The 12,880-nt window shown below is 36.6% G+C and overlaps 1 protein-coding gene across 2 annotated transcripts in view; it reads right to left on the bottom strand.

The window, feature by feature from the left end:
- Positions 1–10,865, bottom strand: part of SLC26A7 (solute carrier family 26 member 7) — a 72,497-nt gene extending 61,632 nt beyond the window's left edge. For both annotated transcript variants that reach the window (XM_037058711.1, XM_037058712.1), the window contains exons 1-4: positions 10,757–10,865; positions 9,542–9,823; positions 4,745–4,855; positions 1,871–2,043 (exon numbers count right to left, since the gene is read on the bottom strand). In XM_037058711.1, the coding sequence (XP_036914606.1) occupies positions 1,871–2,043; positions 4,745–4,855; positions 9,542–9,734 (477 nt within the window). In that variant the 5' untranslated portion in view covers positions 9,735–9,823; positions 10,757–10,865. The remainder of the gene's footprint in view (positions 1–1,870; positions 2,044–4,744; positions 4,856–9,541; positions 9,824–10,756) is intronic.
- Between the last annotated feature and the right edge of the window lie 2,015 nt (positions 10,866–12,880).

The raw sequence follows: 12,880 nt of genomic DNA, 5'->3' as shown, positions 1-12,880 counted from the left end.
AAATGAGACAACTTTCTGTTTAGATCTCACGCAAGGATATGTTTATTGATTTTTTTTAAGAGAGGGAGGAAGGGAGGAAGCTGGAGGAGGGGAGGGAGGGAGAGAGAACCATCTGTGTGAGAGAGAAACATTGATCGGTTGCCTCCCCACTCACCCAACTGGGGATCAGACCTGCAACCTGGGTGCGTGCCCTGACTGGGAATCAAACCCACAACCTTCTGGTGTATGGGATGATGCTCCAAGCTACTGAGCCACCAGGTCAGGGTGAGACATTAGCTCTTTTATGATGTTAAAATCCGGGCTCTTATTTTTGTACTTTATCATTTAAATTTTAATCCAAATATGGTAGATGATAACAAAATAGCCAGTGATTATTTCAAAATTTATGAAAAATGTTAAAAATGAGTCTAAGCAGAAGGTTGCTGGGTCTAATTGCTAATTATATATGTTCTCAGATTTTAAAATATATCTTAATAGAGTAAGAGAACATTTAAATCTAACAAAAAAAATAAATTTAAAGAGAAATATGAATGGAAAATAATAGGACCAGAAGAAATAGCAATACTGTCTTTGCTGTGTGGATACAAAGATTTTTATTGTAAATAAAAAGAAAATAGGAAAACCTACACCAAGTCTATGGCAACATATCCATGTCTGAATGACCAGTTCATGAAGCTGATTATTTCTGAGATGGATACAGGTGACACGTCTATTAGCGGGCCTCGCACAGGGCAATCGAGGAAGAAAAGGCCACTATTTCTGTCTGTGCAAGTCTCAGAAAAGGCTGGCATCAGCCATGTTTAAAAATACATAGCAAAAGATGTAGGGTACCTGGGCAACCAGTCCGTGTTTCATGAAAGCACAGACATCAGCCAGAGAAAATGCATACTGGCCTTCTAGGCTAGTAATCTCCTAGGCAAAACTGCCACGCAGGCGGGCTGTTCTCTAAAGAACTGTGAAGACGAGTTCTTACTCGTTTCACATCAAGTTTTCTGTCCTTTCCATGTAGCTGGAAGGAAATGCGATTCTACAAAGTTTAAGTTCCTAATTTCTAGGTCACATCTTTTCTTCCTCTCATTCAATTTTAGACAATCTTCAACTATTTCCTAGGTCCACCAACCCTGGAAATTCAGGTATACATAATTCAGTTTGAAATGAAAGAGTAAGCCAAAACACCTCTAAAACAGGTAATCAATGGCTAATAGTCAGTACTTGTGGATATGTATTTTATATTCATTTCTGAGTTATCTAATTTTGACAACTGACTAGAAACAGCAAACTATATGGTCTGATGTTTTGAAAAAATATACTAGAGCAGATCTGGCAAAACACACACGCCTGATACTGAAAGGAGGGAAGACTGGTCCAGACAGGCTGATGTGCCAACACTCACACCAGCAAATCCACGGCACCAACTAAACACCATTTACTATTGATATGGGCAGTATCGCCATCAACTGTGAAAACTGGGAAGGATTGTAGAAACCGCCATGTCTCCTTCCCATTATAAGAATTCTCCTACAGCATTATCACACGGTGATGACGGTATCACTGAGTGAACATGAGGCCCTCCTCACTGCCTCACAAGGAAGTCTGCTCCATTGTGTGAGACACTTTGGAGAAAGCTTGTTCTTAAAAAGTCAAAAACTGCTTCTCTGTAACTTCCGTTTACTAATTCTAACTCATGTACTCAACCAGCACTTAAAGATTAACTATTTTATGTAGCAGACCGTATTTTCATAAAGACAACATATATCCCCTGATCCATTTAGACAGACACACCCATGAACATGAATAAAACTGAAACGCCAACTGCCTTTCCTTTGCTACTGTCTCAATTTCTTCACCCCGACACCTCAGTACCGCTTACCTGAATCACACCGCCCAGGAAGGAAACAGCTGCAGCAATTCGGATCCTTTGCATCTCAAAGTCAGACAAGCCCACCGTGCTTGTGTTACTCTGTGCAGTTAGGTTCTGGCTGCTTGGAGGGACAAGACGTTCCACTGCGTTGGCTGATATTAAGGATGTCAGGGCAAAAGTGCCTAAGAGCGGGAATGGGGTGGGGAATGTCCTATTAGTGATAGACTCAATGAAAATTGTTGAAATCCACCATTAGAGTTGAATCTATATTGTAGACCCAAGCCGGTTTATTAGAAACACTCCCCTCTGCACCCCCCCCGCCCACTTCTCTACTCTTTGTTCCACTCTGCAGAAGAGACAGAAAATTACCCACATATACACATTCCTTCAACTTATAGCCACACCCACCTATTTGCTATTCCCTCCCAGGCCATGCATGTGCCCACCTCTCTGCAGACCTGCATAGAGAATGTCCTCAGGGCAGGGATTAAGGTCATGGACTGGGTGTAAATCCAGCATATCGCCCTGAGTCAAAACTGCCTCACTTGTTAAATGAGAGTCACATATCTACATTTCAGAGTTTGGGGAAATATAAATAAGATGATAAATATAAAAACCTCAGTAGGCTCAGTGGTAAAATATGAGTTCTTTGCATGAATCTGGAGCTCTTTGCCTGATATGCTTGCTCTTCCTTCTCCATGTACACACTTTTTGGTCTTTCAAGGTCTGGCTTCAATCCCATATTCATAAGGATTCATCCCAGATTCTGCAAGCCAAGTTGAACCTTTCTACTCTCTGTACTTCCATAGCAGATTAGACCTTTATTAGAGTGGACCTTTATTATAGCATAAGAACATATTGTAGCCCATAACACAACCATATTTTGCCATGAATAAGTCACAGTTTTGCCCAAATTTTTGAGGGAAAAATAAGCATGCACATTATACATGGTTAGTACTAATTCTCTATCTATATAAATGTTTTTAGTTCTTTTATTTATGTTTATGCATTAAAAGCATAACTCTAGAAAGCAATAACAATATCCATATGCAAAATAATATGATATTATTATTAATTATTATTATTATTATTATTATTATTAATATGATATTACCCTGGAATATGATATTCAGTTTTGTTTCTAAATATAAAAAAATAAATAATTGAATTAAGAAATTCAATTTAAAAATTAAAATGAAAGATATTTTCCTGAAAGTTTGGTGCGAGTTATACATAGGAGCACATTATCCATAGCAAAATATGGTATACCATATCTGTCTACTGTAATTAGACAAAGTTCAATGGTATTTCCCAAGAACTATCCTGGCTTCACACAAATGTGGGACCATTTCCAGTGTGTTCTCTTCCTGTCAAGGGCTCTGATGTCTCTCTCAACAACAAAGCAGAAGAAGAAATTTCCACCCACGTACATACACCATTATAAAATACAATAAATTGATTTTAAAATAAAAATATGTTATCTATATTAAATGTCTGAAGAAAATTTTAGTAAGATTCACTTAGTACCTATGTTTAATATTACAGGAAAGTAAAAAAAGAATGCTATTATTAAATGAATATTTGTTAAATACAGTCATATAAATGGGTAAATATACCACCAAAAGGCAAGAGAATAATTGTTCCTTTACTGATGCCATAGAAATTACATGTATTTTGAAATTTACGTGATTTATAGTTAGTAATATTTGTTAAATAGTCTTACAAAAATGGCCATTTCAAAACCATGCCACCAGTAAAATGTCTATAGCAATTCTTTAAGAAATAAAGTGGTTCGTGTCAATGTACATTTACATGTATATCAAGTTGTGTGTTTATGATGTCATGAAACATTTTTTGCCTTTTTTTCTTGTTCTTAACAGAGGAAATGCTTTGGGGTCAGCTCTAAAACAATCTGCTTTTTCTTACTAATGACATATTTATAATATTTTGAAAAATAAAATTTCCTTAGGAAATTAGAGAGCAGAATAATTTAGAAACAATAGGCTTCAAAATCTTCTAAATCATTATTGTGCTTTTCTACTTTTGCATCAACACAAAGGACAGTCCATTCCTGAGCAACCGGCTGTAAACAAGAATGGTTTGGACTTTGGCCACAACTGGGCCATAATCCACGCACCTGTGAGTTTAGTCTGTGTTCTCACAGACATCTTTCTGAATTCCAGCATTTTTCTTTTTAACCTAAATATGCAGAAAATGTCTATTTTAAAATGTTGAGGTTCCGGTCAAGATGGCGGTATTGCTAAACTTTGTACTTGAATCTTCCCACAACCCCATCAAAATTACAACTAAACTATAAAAAAACCACCACTCAGAACTGCCTGAAATCTAGCTGAAAAGAAGCCCGACAACTCCAAAACCCATGTTTTTAACCGGCCCCTTCTATTATCAGACAACTGTACTTGTGATGCTTCAAACCAAATTATATTTGGTAATGCAGAGCGAAACAAGGTAAAAGACGTATTAATTAAAGAACATTATAGATTATAGCTTAGAAGAAATCTAAAAGATCAATTATGTGGAAAATATTTTTCAATATTTAAATCACTAAATTTTATATATTCTTTTCTTTATCCCTCAAAGTGCTTATTTTTCTCCATTTCATTGTAAATTCAGAACATTGTCCTTCTTTTATGGCTTTTTACAATTAAAAAATTCAGAGCCTTTAACAGTAACCTGATTACATAGTAATGTAGTAATAAATCACAATATGTATGGAGTAGCCGAGGCACAGGAAGTTAAATGTCTTGGCCCTAATATTTGCTGAGTTTTTAGTAGTAAAGGTAGAAATGTAACGAATAACTAACAATCACTCCTAAGGTCCCTTTCATTAGTAATATGAGAAGCAGAAACAGGAATTATTACCTGTGGCAACATGACGTCCCGTTCCAAATACGGCATAAATGATGGCAGGAAACAAAGACCCATATAAACCGAACACTGGGTGCACAGATGAAAGAATAGCAAAGGCCAACCCTGTGAAGAAGACCAGCATAATTAAAGCCATCTTATAACCCCCAAATACAGTCCATTACAAAGTAGAATGAATCTAGGTTTATTTCATGATGAAATAAACCATAATTTAATTATTCCATTTGCTCCACGAGAGATAACATCATGGTCCTAAATAACAGATAATTCACTCATTAGTTTATATTTCAATTATAAAAATCATTATTTTTGGAATACTGTGTTTTTCCTTGATTATAGAGGCAAGGTTATTAAAACAAAACAAAGCAAAACAACAACAAAAACAGCGATGGATCCTAGTTGGTAGAAACAAATGTATGGTACCATATAAGCCACACACTTCATCTTCACACTCACTGCCTATCTATTTTGTTGCAAATCTTTATATTATATAAATGGCCATTTAATGTACAAATCACCAAAGAAAGTCAGGAATGTTGAATGAAGCCTGTGGAGAACAGGTTATGGGGTGAGGAGAAATGGAGAAAAAGGGAAAAGCCAGCAGAGTGTTACTAGCTCCTTGGTATATTTTTATGGGGGCCAGACAAGGATACTTCAGACTTATTTAGAAATATTAGGTCTCTATTGTTCCTGGAGAAAAGTACTAGCAGGAAGACAGTGATTCAGGGAGCCAAGTTAGAACTAGGTAGCTAATGCTGAGGTTTCACATCCTCAAGCCTAAGACCATGCAGGAGAATATTCCCAGACAAGCCTTTAATTTTAACAAAGTAGTATGCATCAGGAGTTTCCACTTACTGTTCCACATGTCACTAAGCTGCCCTGAAGGATGCAGTGAAGCTGAGCTTCCACACATGCGTTTTTGTGCCATTAATGCCACACATTCTGCATAATTATAAGGAACACTCATCTTTTCTGTGCAGCCCACAATGCTGTGGGAGCATAGAATTTTCATGGTTTAGGAACAAAATTCTAGGTGATCCCTGGGCATTATAAGATCAAGCATTCTCATACTGCTTCTGAGCGGATTGAGTTCTTGCATGACAAGTCATGCATTCTAAGTCTCTGCCCTGTTGCAGTGCTTGGGTTTTCAAGTTAGAAACAAAAGAACTATTTCTCCTAAAGTCATCATCCAGGCTAGAATGTAAAATAAATACTCTACAAACCAGAGTCCTATACTACTTAGCTTGCCAACCACGTCGGTGACACGTTGTAAGTCAATGGCATTCTCTAGAGTGTTTGCTCATCTTTAAAACACATTCTGTAGTGAGATCCTACAAGACGTCAGTTAAAGAGCATTGTGATAGATGCTGACTATAATGGTCATTGTCAAATATTAGAAATGAGAAAGCCCACATGTTTTTGGTATTTTATTTTATTTTTTATCTTATTTTTTTATCTATTTATCTTTAGAGGGGGAGGGAAGGAGTGAAATATCAATGTATGGTTGCCTCTCATGAGTCCGCTCCTGGGAACTGGCCTGCAACCCAGGCATATGCTCTGACTGGGAATCAAACCACGATCTTGTGGTTCGCAGGCCTGCACTCAATCCACTGAGATACACTAGCCAGGGCCTGTTTTTGGTATTTTAAAAAAACACAAATGTTTTCGGTATTTTTAAAAAAACACAAATTTGTATTTTAAGAAAACACAAATATTTTCTATATGAACATGGTTAAAAAATAACCTAAATTGCCTTTTTTCTTTCAAATGAGCACATTTACATTTATATTTACTTACTTTTGGGAAGGGCAATCATCCCTTTATCAGTCTGACACAGTCTGTGGACTCCTTCCCAGGAGAAAAGGGAACCCTAGTGCACTGTTGGTGGGAATGCAGACTGGTGCAGCCACCGTGGAAAGCAGTATGGAGTTTCCTCAGAAAACTAAAAATGGAACTGCCTTTTTACCCAACAATTCCACTGCTAGGATTATAGCCCAGGAGCCCTGAAACACCAATTTAAAAGAACCTATGCACCTCAATGTTATTACAGTACAATTTACAATAGCCAAGTGCTGGAAGCAACCTAAGTGCCCATCAGTAAATGAATGGATCAAAAAACATGGCACATTTGAAAAATGGAATTCTACACAGCAGAAAGAAAGGGGGAGCTCCTGCCCTTTGTGACAGCATGGACAGAACTAGAGAGCATTATGCTGAGTCAAATAAGCCAGGGGGTGAAAGACAAATAGCATATGATCTCACCTATAAGTGGAACCTAATCAACAAAACAAACAAGCCAGCAAAATAGAACCAAAGACATTGAAATTAAGAACAAACTGACAGTAACCAGAGGGGAGAGGGGAGGGGATAATGAGGGGGGAAGAGTGAAGGGTTTACAGGAACTATTATAAAGGACACATGGACAAAAACAAGGGGGGCCGGGAATAGGGGAGAGAGGTGGGGAGGGGTGGGGGGAAAGGCAGAAAACAGTACTCGAACAACAATACAATTCAAAAGTACTTAATAATAAAAAAACAACAAAGATCAGTAGAGTAAAACAGGTATTTGTTTCTAGTTTTGTGCTATGATGCAAAAGCAAAAACTATCCCTTCTTTCTTCTGATTTTTGTAAAGAAATGAAGCCTATAACATCTGCCAGTGTTGTATTCACACAAACATAAGGCCGTAATATCTAAATGCCTTCCTTATTTTACCTCGTACTGTAATTATTTTCCCTGTAACTTCACCTTTGAGGCTAAAACCCACACGGGTGAAAGCTAAATGCAAAAGTAATTTGAAGAGAGGATATTTGATCCTTTCTAAAGAAATATCTCCCATTATTAATATTGGTATTAATATCTCCCATTATTCAACATTGGTATTATGAATATATCTAGTTATTTTGGCAGTACAGATTGTAAAGCATAAAATATGAAGAGTGTTGAGTTTGGAATCAAGTCCTGACTCTATCACTTATTAGGTATGAGGTCCAGGAAAAATTACTTACTTTCCGAAGCCTCCATTTTCTTATGTGAAAAATGGAGAAGAAACTGCTGTCTTAGGATTTTGTTAGGATAGGGGAATATAACGTATATAAGGAGTTTAGCACAATGCTCCTTACAATGTTGTGACATTTTGCTTTTTAAAAAAAATTTTTATTTATTTATTTTTAGAGAGAGGGGAGGGGAAGGAGAAAGAGAGGGAGATAAACATCAACGTGGGTTTGCCTTTTGTGTGCCCCCACCGGAGACTTGGCCCACAACCCAGGCACGTGCCCCGACTGGGAATTGAACTAGTGACCCTTTGGTTCACAGGCCAGTACTTAATCCACTGAGCCTCACCAGCCAGGGCATATTTCACTTTTTATATCTCCACAGTAGGTAAGCATGAGAAAGTCTGAGAACATTGTTTTTAAGAGGATAGGTACTTTTAGAAGAATGAGTCTTTTCATACACCAACACAAAATTTTAAGGTCTTTCTCATGATGTAGCCTTGTCCAGTCACGGGTAGACTTACTTTCAAAAAGAACAATAGCAAGATCTATACCTTTATAAGACACAATGGGTGTCCTTTGTGCTTCTCTGCAGTTGGGATCTGTCCAGTTTTTCTTCATAATTAATGTAATATATAAATCATAAAACAAAATCCCTCAAAATCTATACCCAGAGAGAAGCCATACAATTAACTACTAATGACTTACATATAAATAATATCACTAATGACATATCACAGGTAATTTTATTATATTACCAAACTTCTTCATTAACCTGGTATTTTACAAAGGTGAAAAATTTGTTTTTAAATATATATTAGTCTTTCATTAAGTTAAAGCAAAATAAGCTCAAAAAAATATACTCAGACTATCTGGTGACAAAGCACTACTAAATTCATCACCTAAGTTTCAACACAGCAGTGTCTGTACCATTTGAATAAAATTAAAAAAAAGAAGGCTGCAAAAGCCCTAACCTGTTATTTATTCTGCTTTTTAATGAAAGATCATTGTGTTTTGCTGTTAACAAAACAGTCATTAAAATGTAATATAAGACTATTTAGAAAAATTTAAACCCACAAAATGATAGAATTATGGATCTTAAAGTAAAGCCCCTAGTGCAGATGTTCCTAATCACATTAAAAGCACAAATAAACAAACAAGTTTGTTGCAGCTACAGAATAGTTCAGTTAAAAGAGTGCATACAGTTTAATGGTATGAGTAATAGTCCAAGACAGGGAGGTAGTGGAACTAACTGCAAGGAAATATAAATCTACAAAGTCTGTGCTAAGGAAAGTGTTCCAACTTCTCAAGGTGGAGAAGTCAGTTCCTTTCTTTGCTACAGTTAGAAAATTATTAACTGAAGCAGTTAAAAAATACAGTGAGTATACTTTTAAGGAAAACACACACAGACACACACTCACACATGTGCACACTAGTTAACTAAAAGTTTTCACCAAGAGAAACATCTATCTACACCCAGCATATCATTTAGAATCTGCCTTAGAAAAATTAAAATGAGACTTCTCACCAGTTTAAATTTCTTATTGAGAAATAAATACAGTGTACAATGTGATTCAAAATTAAAGCAGCATGCACAATAAACATTAGCTCTAAGGACATACAGGATTCTCTATATATTTATGTTTTTCAGTATGAAATATTCAATGTGTTTATTTCCCCCAAATTAATTTAATATTCATTTCATTAGCTAAATTGCAGATCTGAGGTCACAATACTCTCCACAAAAGCAAAGTGACAGCTGTTCTGCATAAAACAGGAAAAACGAGGACAGTACATTACCTTGTGTCACCTGTTGAACTGCCAACATGATCCCAGATATGGTGTCTGGGGGCAAATTTTCTTTCAGGTTGTAATGTAGTGCCCATTCCAAAACAGGTAGCCTCCTCCTGCCCCACTGTTTAAAGTCTGAACAATGGAGGGTCTTTGTCCTGCTCCAGAGCACAGTCTTCTTTTTCTTCTTTGTCCCTCTCATTTTTCAGATCCCTTTTCGTAGGAAAAAAAATGTTGTAGAACACCTTCCAATATGAAGCTGCAATTCGTCTGTGGTGTATAATGTCAACGCTGTGCAAAAAATAAAATTTAAAAAAAAGAGAGAGATAAAGATTAATAGACAAACTTAAATATATGCAGCTGAGCTGTATGTATTATTGTGGCACAGTTAATCATTCCAGAAAAAATATATAGATTAAAACCCTGAATTCTTATCTGAGCGATATAGGGAAATGGTTCTTGTTACCATTTTTCCAATCTTAGAAAAGGAATGGGTTCAATGTTAAGTTGGTCTAGAGCTCTCTCACCAGTACATTCCCTATGTTCACTGTAGTCTTACATTTTGGCTCCAATCCCAAAGGCTAATGTAGCTCTGGCTGTGTGCTGGAAGTAGGCTGAGTTATACTAGTGAAAACAGGGAGCATTCAGCTAGTTAAGACTCGTCCTATAACCTATGCAAAAACATAAAACTGCCAGAGTGGTCTGCCCTGAAAAAAATTCAGAGAATCTATACTATTTAAGAAATATACATTTTCAGTTCTACAAAATTCAGCAACATAAGAGGGCATTGCTAAATGCCCTGTGTTTTTTTAGTCCCTGGTAAGTGAGATTTCATTCACAAAAACAATATTCATTTGTATTATATGCTTCCTTTCAAAAGGAAGTATATAAGTATATATATAATATATATACATATATATATACATGCATACATGTGTGTATGTATATATACTGAGTATATATTACTTCCATAATCAAAATTCACAATAATTTTTTTCAAAACATATCTGGGCAATAAAGTCAAATCTATGCTGACAAAATAAGAATAATTGAAAGCTGGACTGAAATCACAATTGCAGTCCCACTGAGAAAAAAAAAAACTATGCACCTTGCCTTCACCCTCTATTTCAGTAGATAATTATATCCACCATCTGCTACATAGAACCATCGATATCCTTAGTTCTTCGGTCTCTTCCTTGGACTAAACACAGGCTTAATACTTACCTTTTCCATGAAACATTCTCTGGTTTTCCCTCAGCTCTTCTTGCTGTACACCCAACATCGCGGTAACCCTGATGCTGTTCTTGGGTGTACAGTTACAGTCATTCTCATAGTCTATTGGTTTTCTTCCTTGAAATCTATTTTATGTGATTTGACCCAGTCAGGCTAATGAGACTGTAAATCCCTTGTGAGTAGGGATTATTTACATAACTTGCTTTGCCACCTTCCTAGGGTCTAATAAAAGTTCTGCAGACATAGGATCCAGTCATTAAGTATTAACCCGTGAACTGAATGCCTGCACTCCTGAAACTACCCAGGAATTGCACAGTCTATTTCAGCCCGGGTCCAGGCTGTGCTGGTAGTCTGAAAATCAGTGGAGACAGAAAAGTAGTTAGAGATAACAATGGGGAAAAATAAGGAGAGATTTTATTTTACTTGCAGGCCTTCTCCCCATTCTCTCACAATATAGGGAAAGGTCCATCTCTTTCCAACACAATTATTTTTCTTATATTACACAGAATCTGTATAATGGAAAGAGGAAAAGGTAGATAAGGAATGCAAAAGAAAGGGGTGGGGACATAACAGACAGAAAACCTCAGGGTCTGGGGATTTAGAGAGTTTCAGAGGGTCAGCCTGTAACAGCCTGCGGAACAATGATGACATATGAGGTAACTGAGCCAGGCTCAAATAAGGAGAGAGTCTTCTAAGAAATAATATTCAGGTTATAAATTGGATCACCTTTAATAGTTTTTGAGAGCTCCTAGTTAAGACTGAAATTCTCCTCACATTACTGTTTTATTCAATGTATTGAGGTAACATTGGTTAATAATATCATATGAGTTCCAAGTGTACATTCCTGTAATACACAATCTGGATATTGCATGGCGTGCCCACCACCCAAAGTCAAATCTTTCGTCACCATGTATTTGATGCCCTTTACCTGTTACTACCTTCTCACATTGCTTTTGACTGCAGCATTACATTACTTTGAACACGGTCTGTGTGGGGACTGAGACACCTAAAATACTGTTTAATAGCCAGGTTACATTTGGAAATACAGACTTATAAATCTCGGAGGGCATCAACTCCAAATTCATGCTTACTCAGTCCATGGTCAACCATCACAGCTTTGCATGCTTTCTGTAAAGGATCAGTAGGTCAAAATGTGGACGACTTGCACTTGGACAAAAAGTCAGAAGCCATTTATTTGCCCTAATATTTTCTATTCATTTTTCTGGTTATTACATAATCAATTGACTATTATAACACAGAAAATTTTAGAAAGTATAGAAACGTGTTAAAAAGAAAAATATTTCCCATAACCACATTGTTGATTAAAATGCAGGTATAATTTACACTTCCGTTTTTCTTGTCTATGACATGTTTTTCTTCATATAGCTGAGATGCTGCTGTACACATAACTTTGGATTTTACTGAGCATTCTGCCATAAGCTTCTGCCATATCGTGAAAAATTCTTAGAGAACACCACTTTTTTAAATGACTGCATTGTATTCCTTCATAAAGGTATACCATAGTCTGTACACCCATTTTCTGAGGAGTAAATACTATGGTTCTTCCAGGGTTTTGTTTTGTTTTGTTTCACAGATAACACTGGGATTCACATCTTTGGGCATAAATCTTAAACCAGATTTCTGACTATTTCCTTAGAAGTGGAGTTGTTAGGGGATAACTAACCAGCAAACACTCATCACTAATGATGCCATTTTCATTAGTGTATATTGTTCCCGTGCTCCAATGAGGCATTTTGGGGTTAACATTTTAGACCAGCTCAGATGAATAATAAATTCATTCTGTAAGTAGTCTCATTAGGACATTCTTCAACCTGTCATGTGCTGGCTGCACAACACTTGATGAAGTCTATTTGCTGGAGTAATTAGAGCCCTCATGCCTACAATTGTGTGGGGCCTTGACATCATGGAACATAATTTTCTTTTGAGCTACTTTTTACTTGTTGGTTTATAATTCATACCTGACAACATAATTCAAATGTGGGCTACCAGTAATGTCTCATTACCATAAAGTACATAACAACATTCAAAACACTCTCAGTGCCCAAGCTTATTTCTTTCAGGAAGTCAAATTGAATGACTAAGTATAATTCAGGC

The sequence above is a fragment of the Sturnira hondurensis genome, unplaced genomic scaffold (genome assembly GCF_014824575.4).
Source record: "Sturnira hondurensis isolate 20B ecotype Veracruz unplaced genomic scaffold, ASM1482457v3 Scaffold0010128, whole genome shotgun sequence".
In the NCBI taxonomy this organism is placed as follows: domain Eukaryota; kingdom Metazoa; phylum Chordata; class Mammalia; order Chiroptera; family Phyllostomidae; genus Sturnira; species Sturnira hondurensis.
Note: the sequence above shows the minus strand (reverse complement) of the source record. Positions and strands in the feature narration are given on the sequence as shown.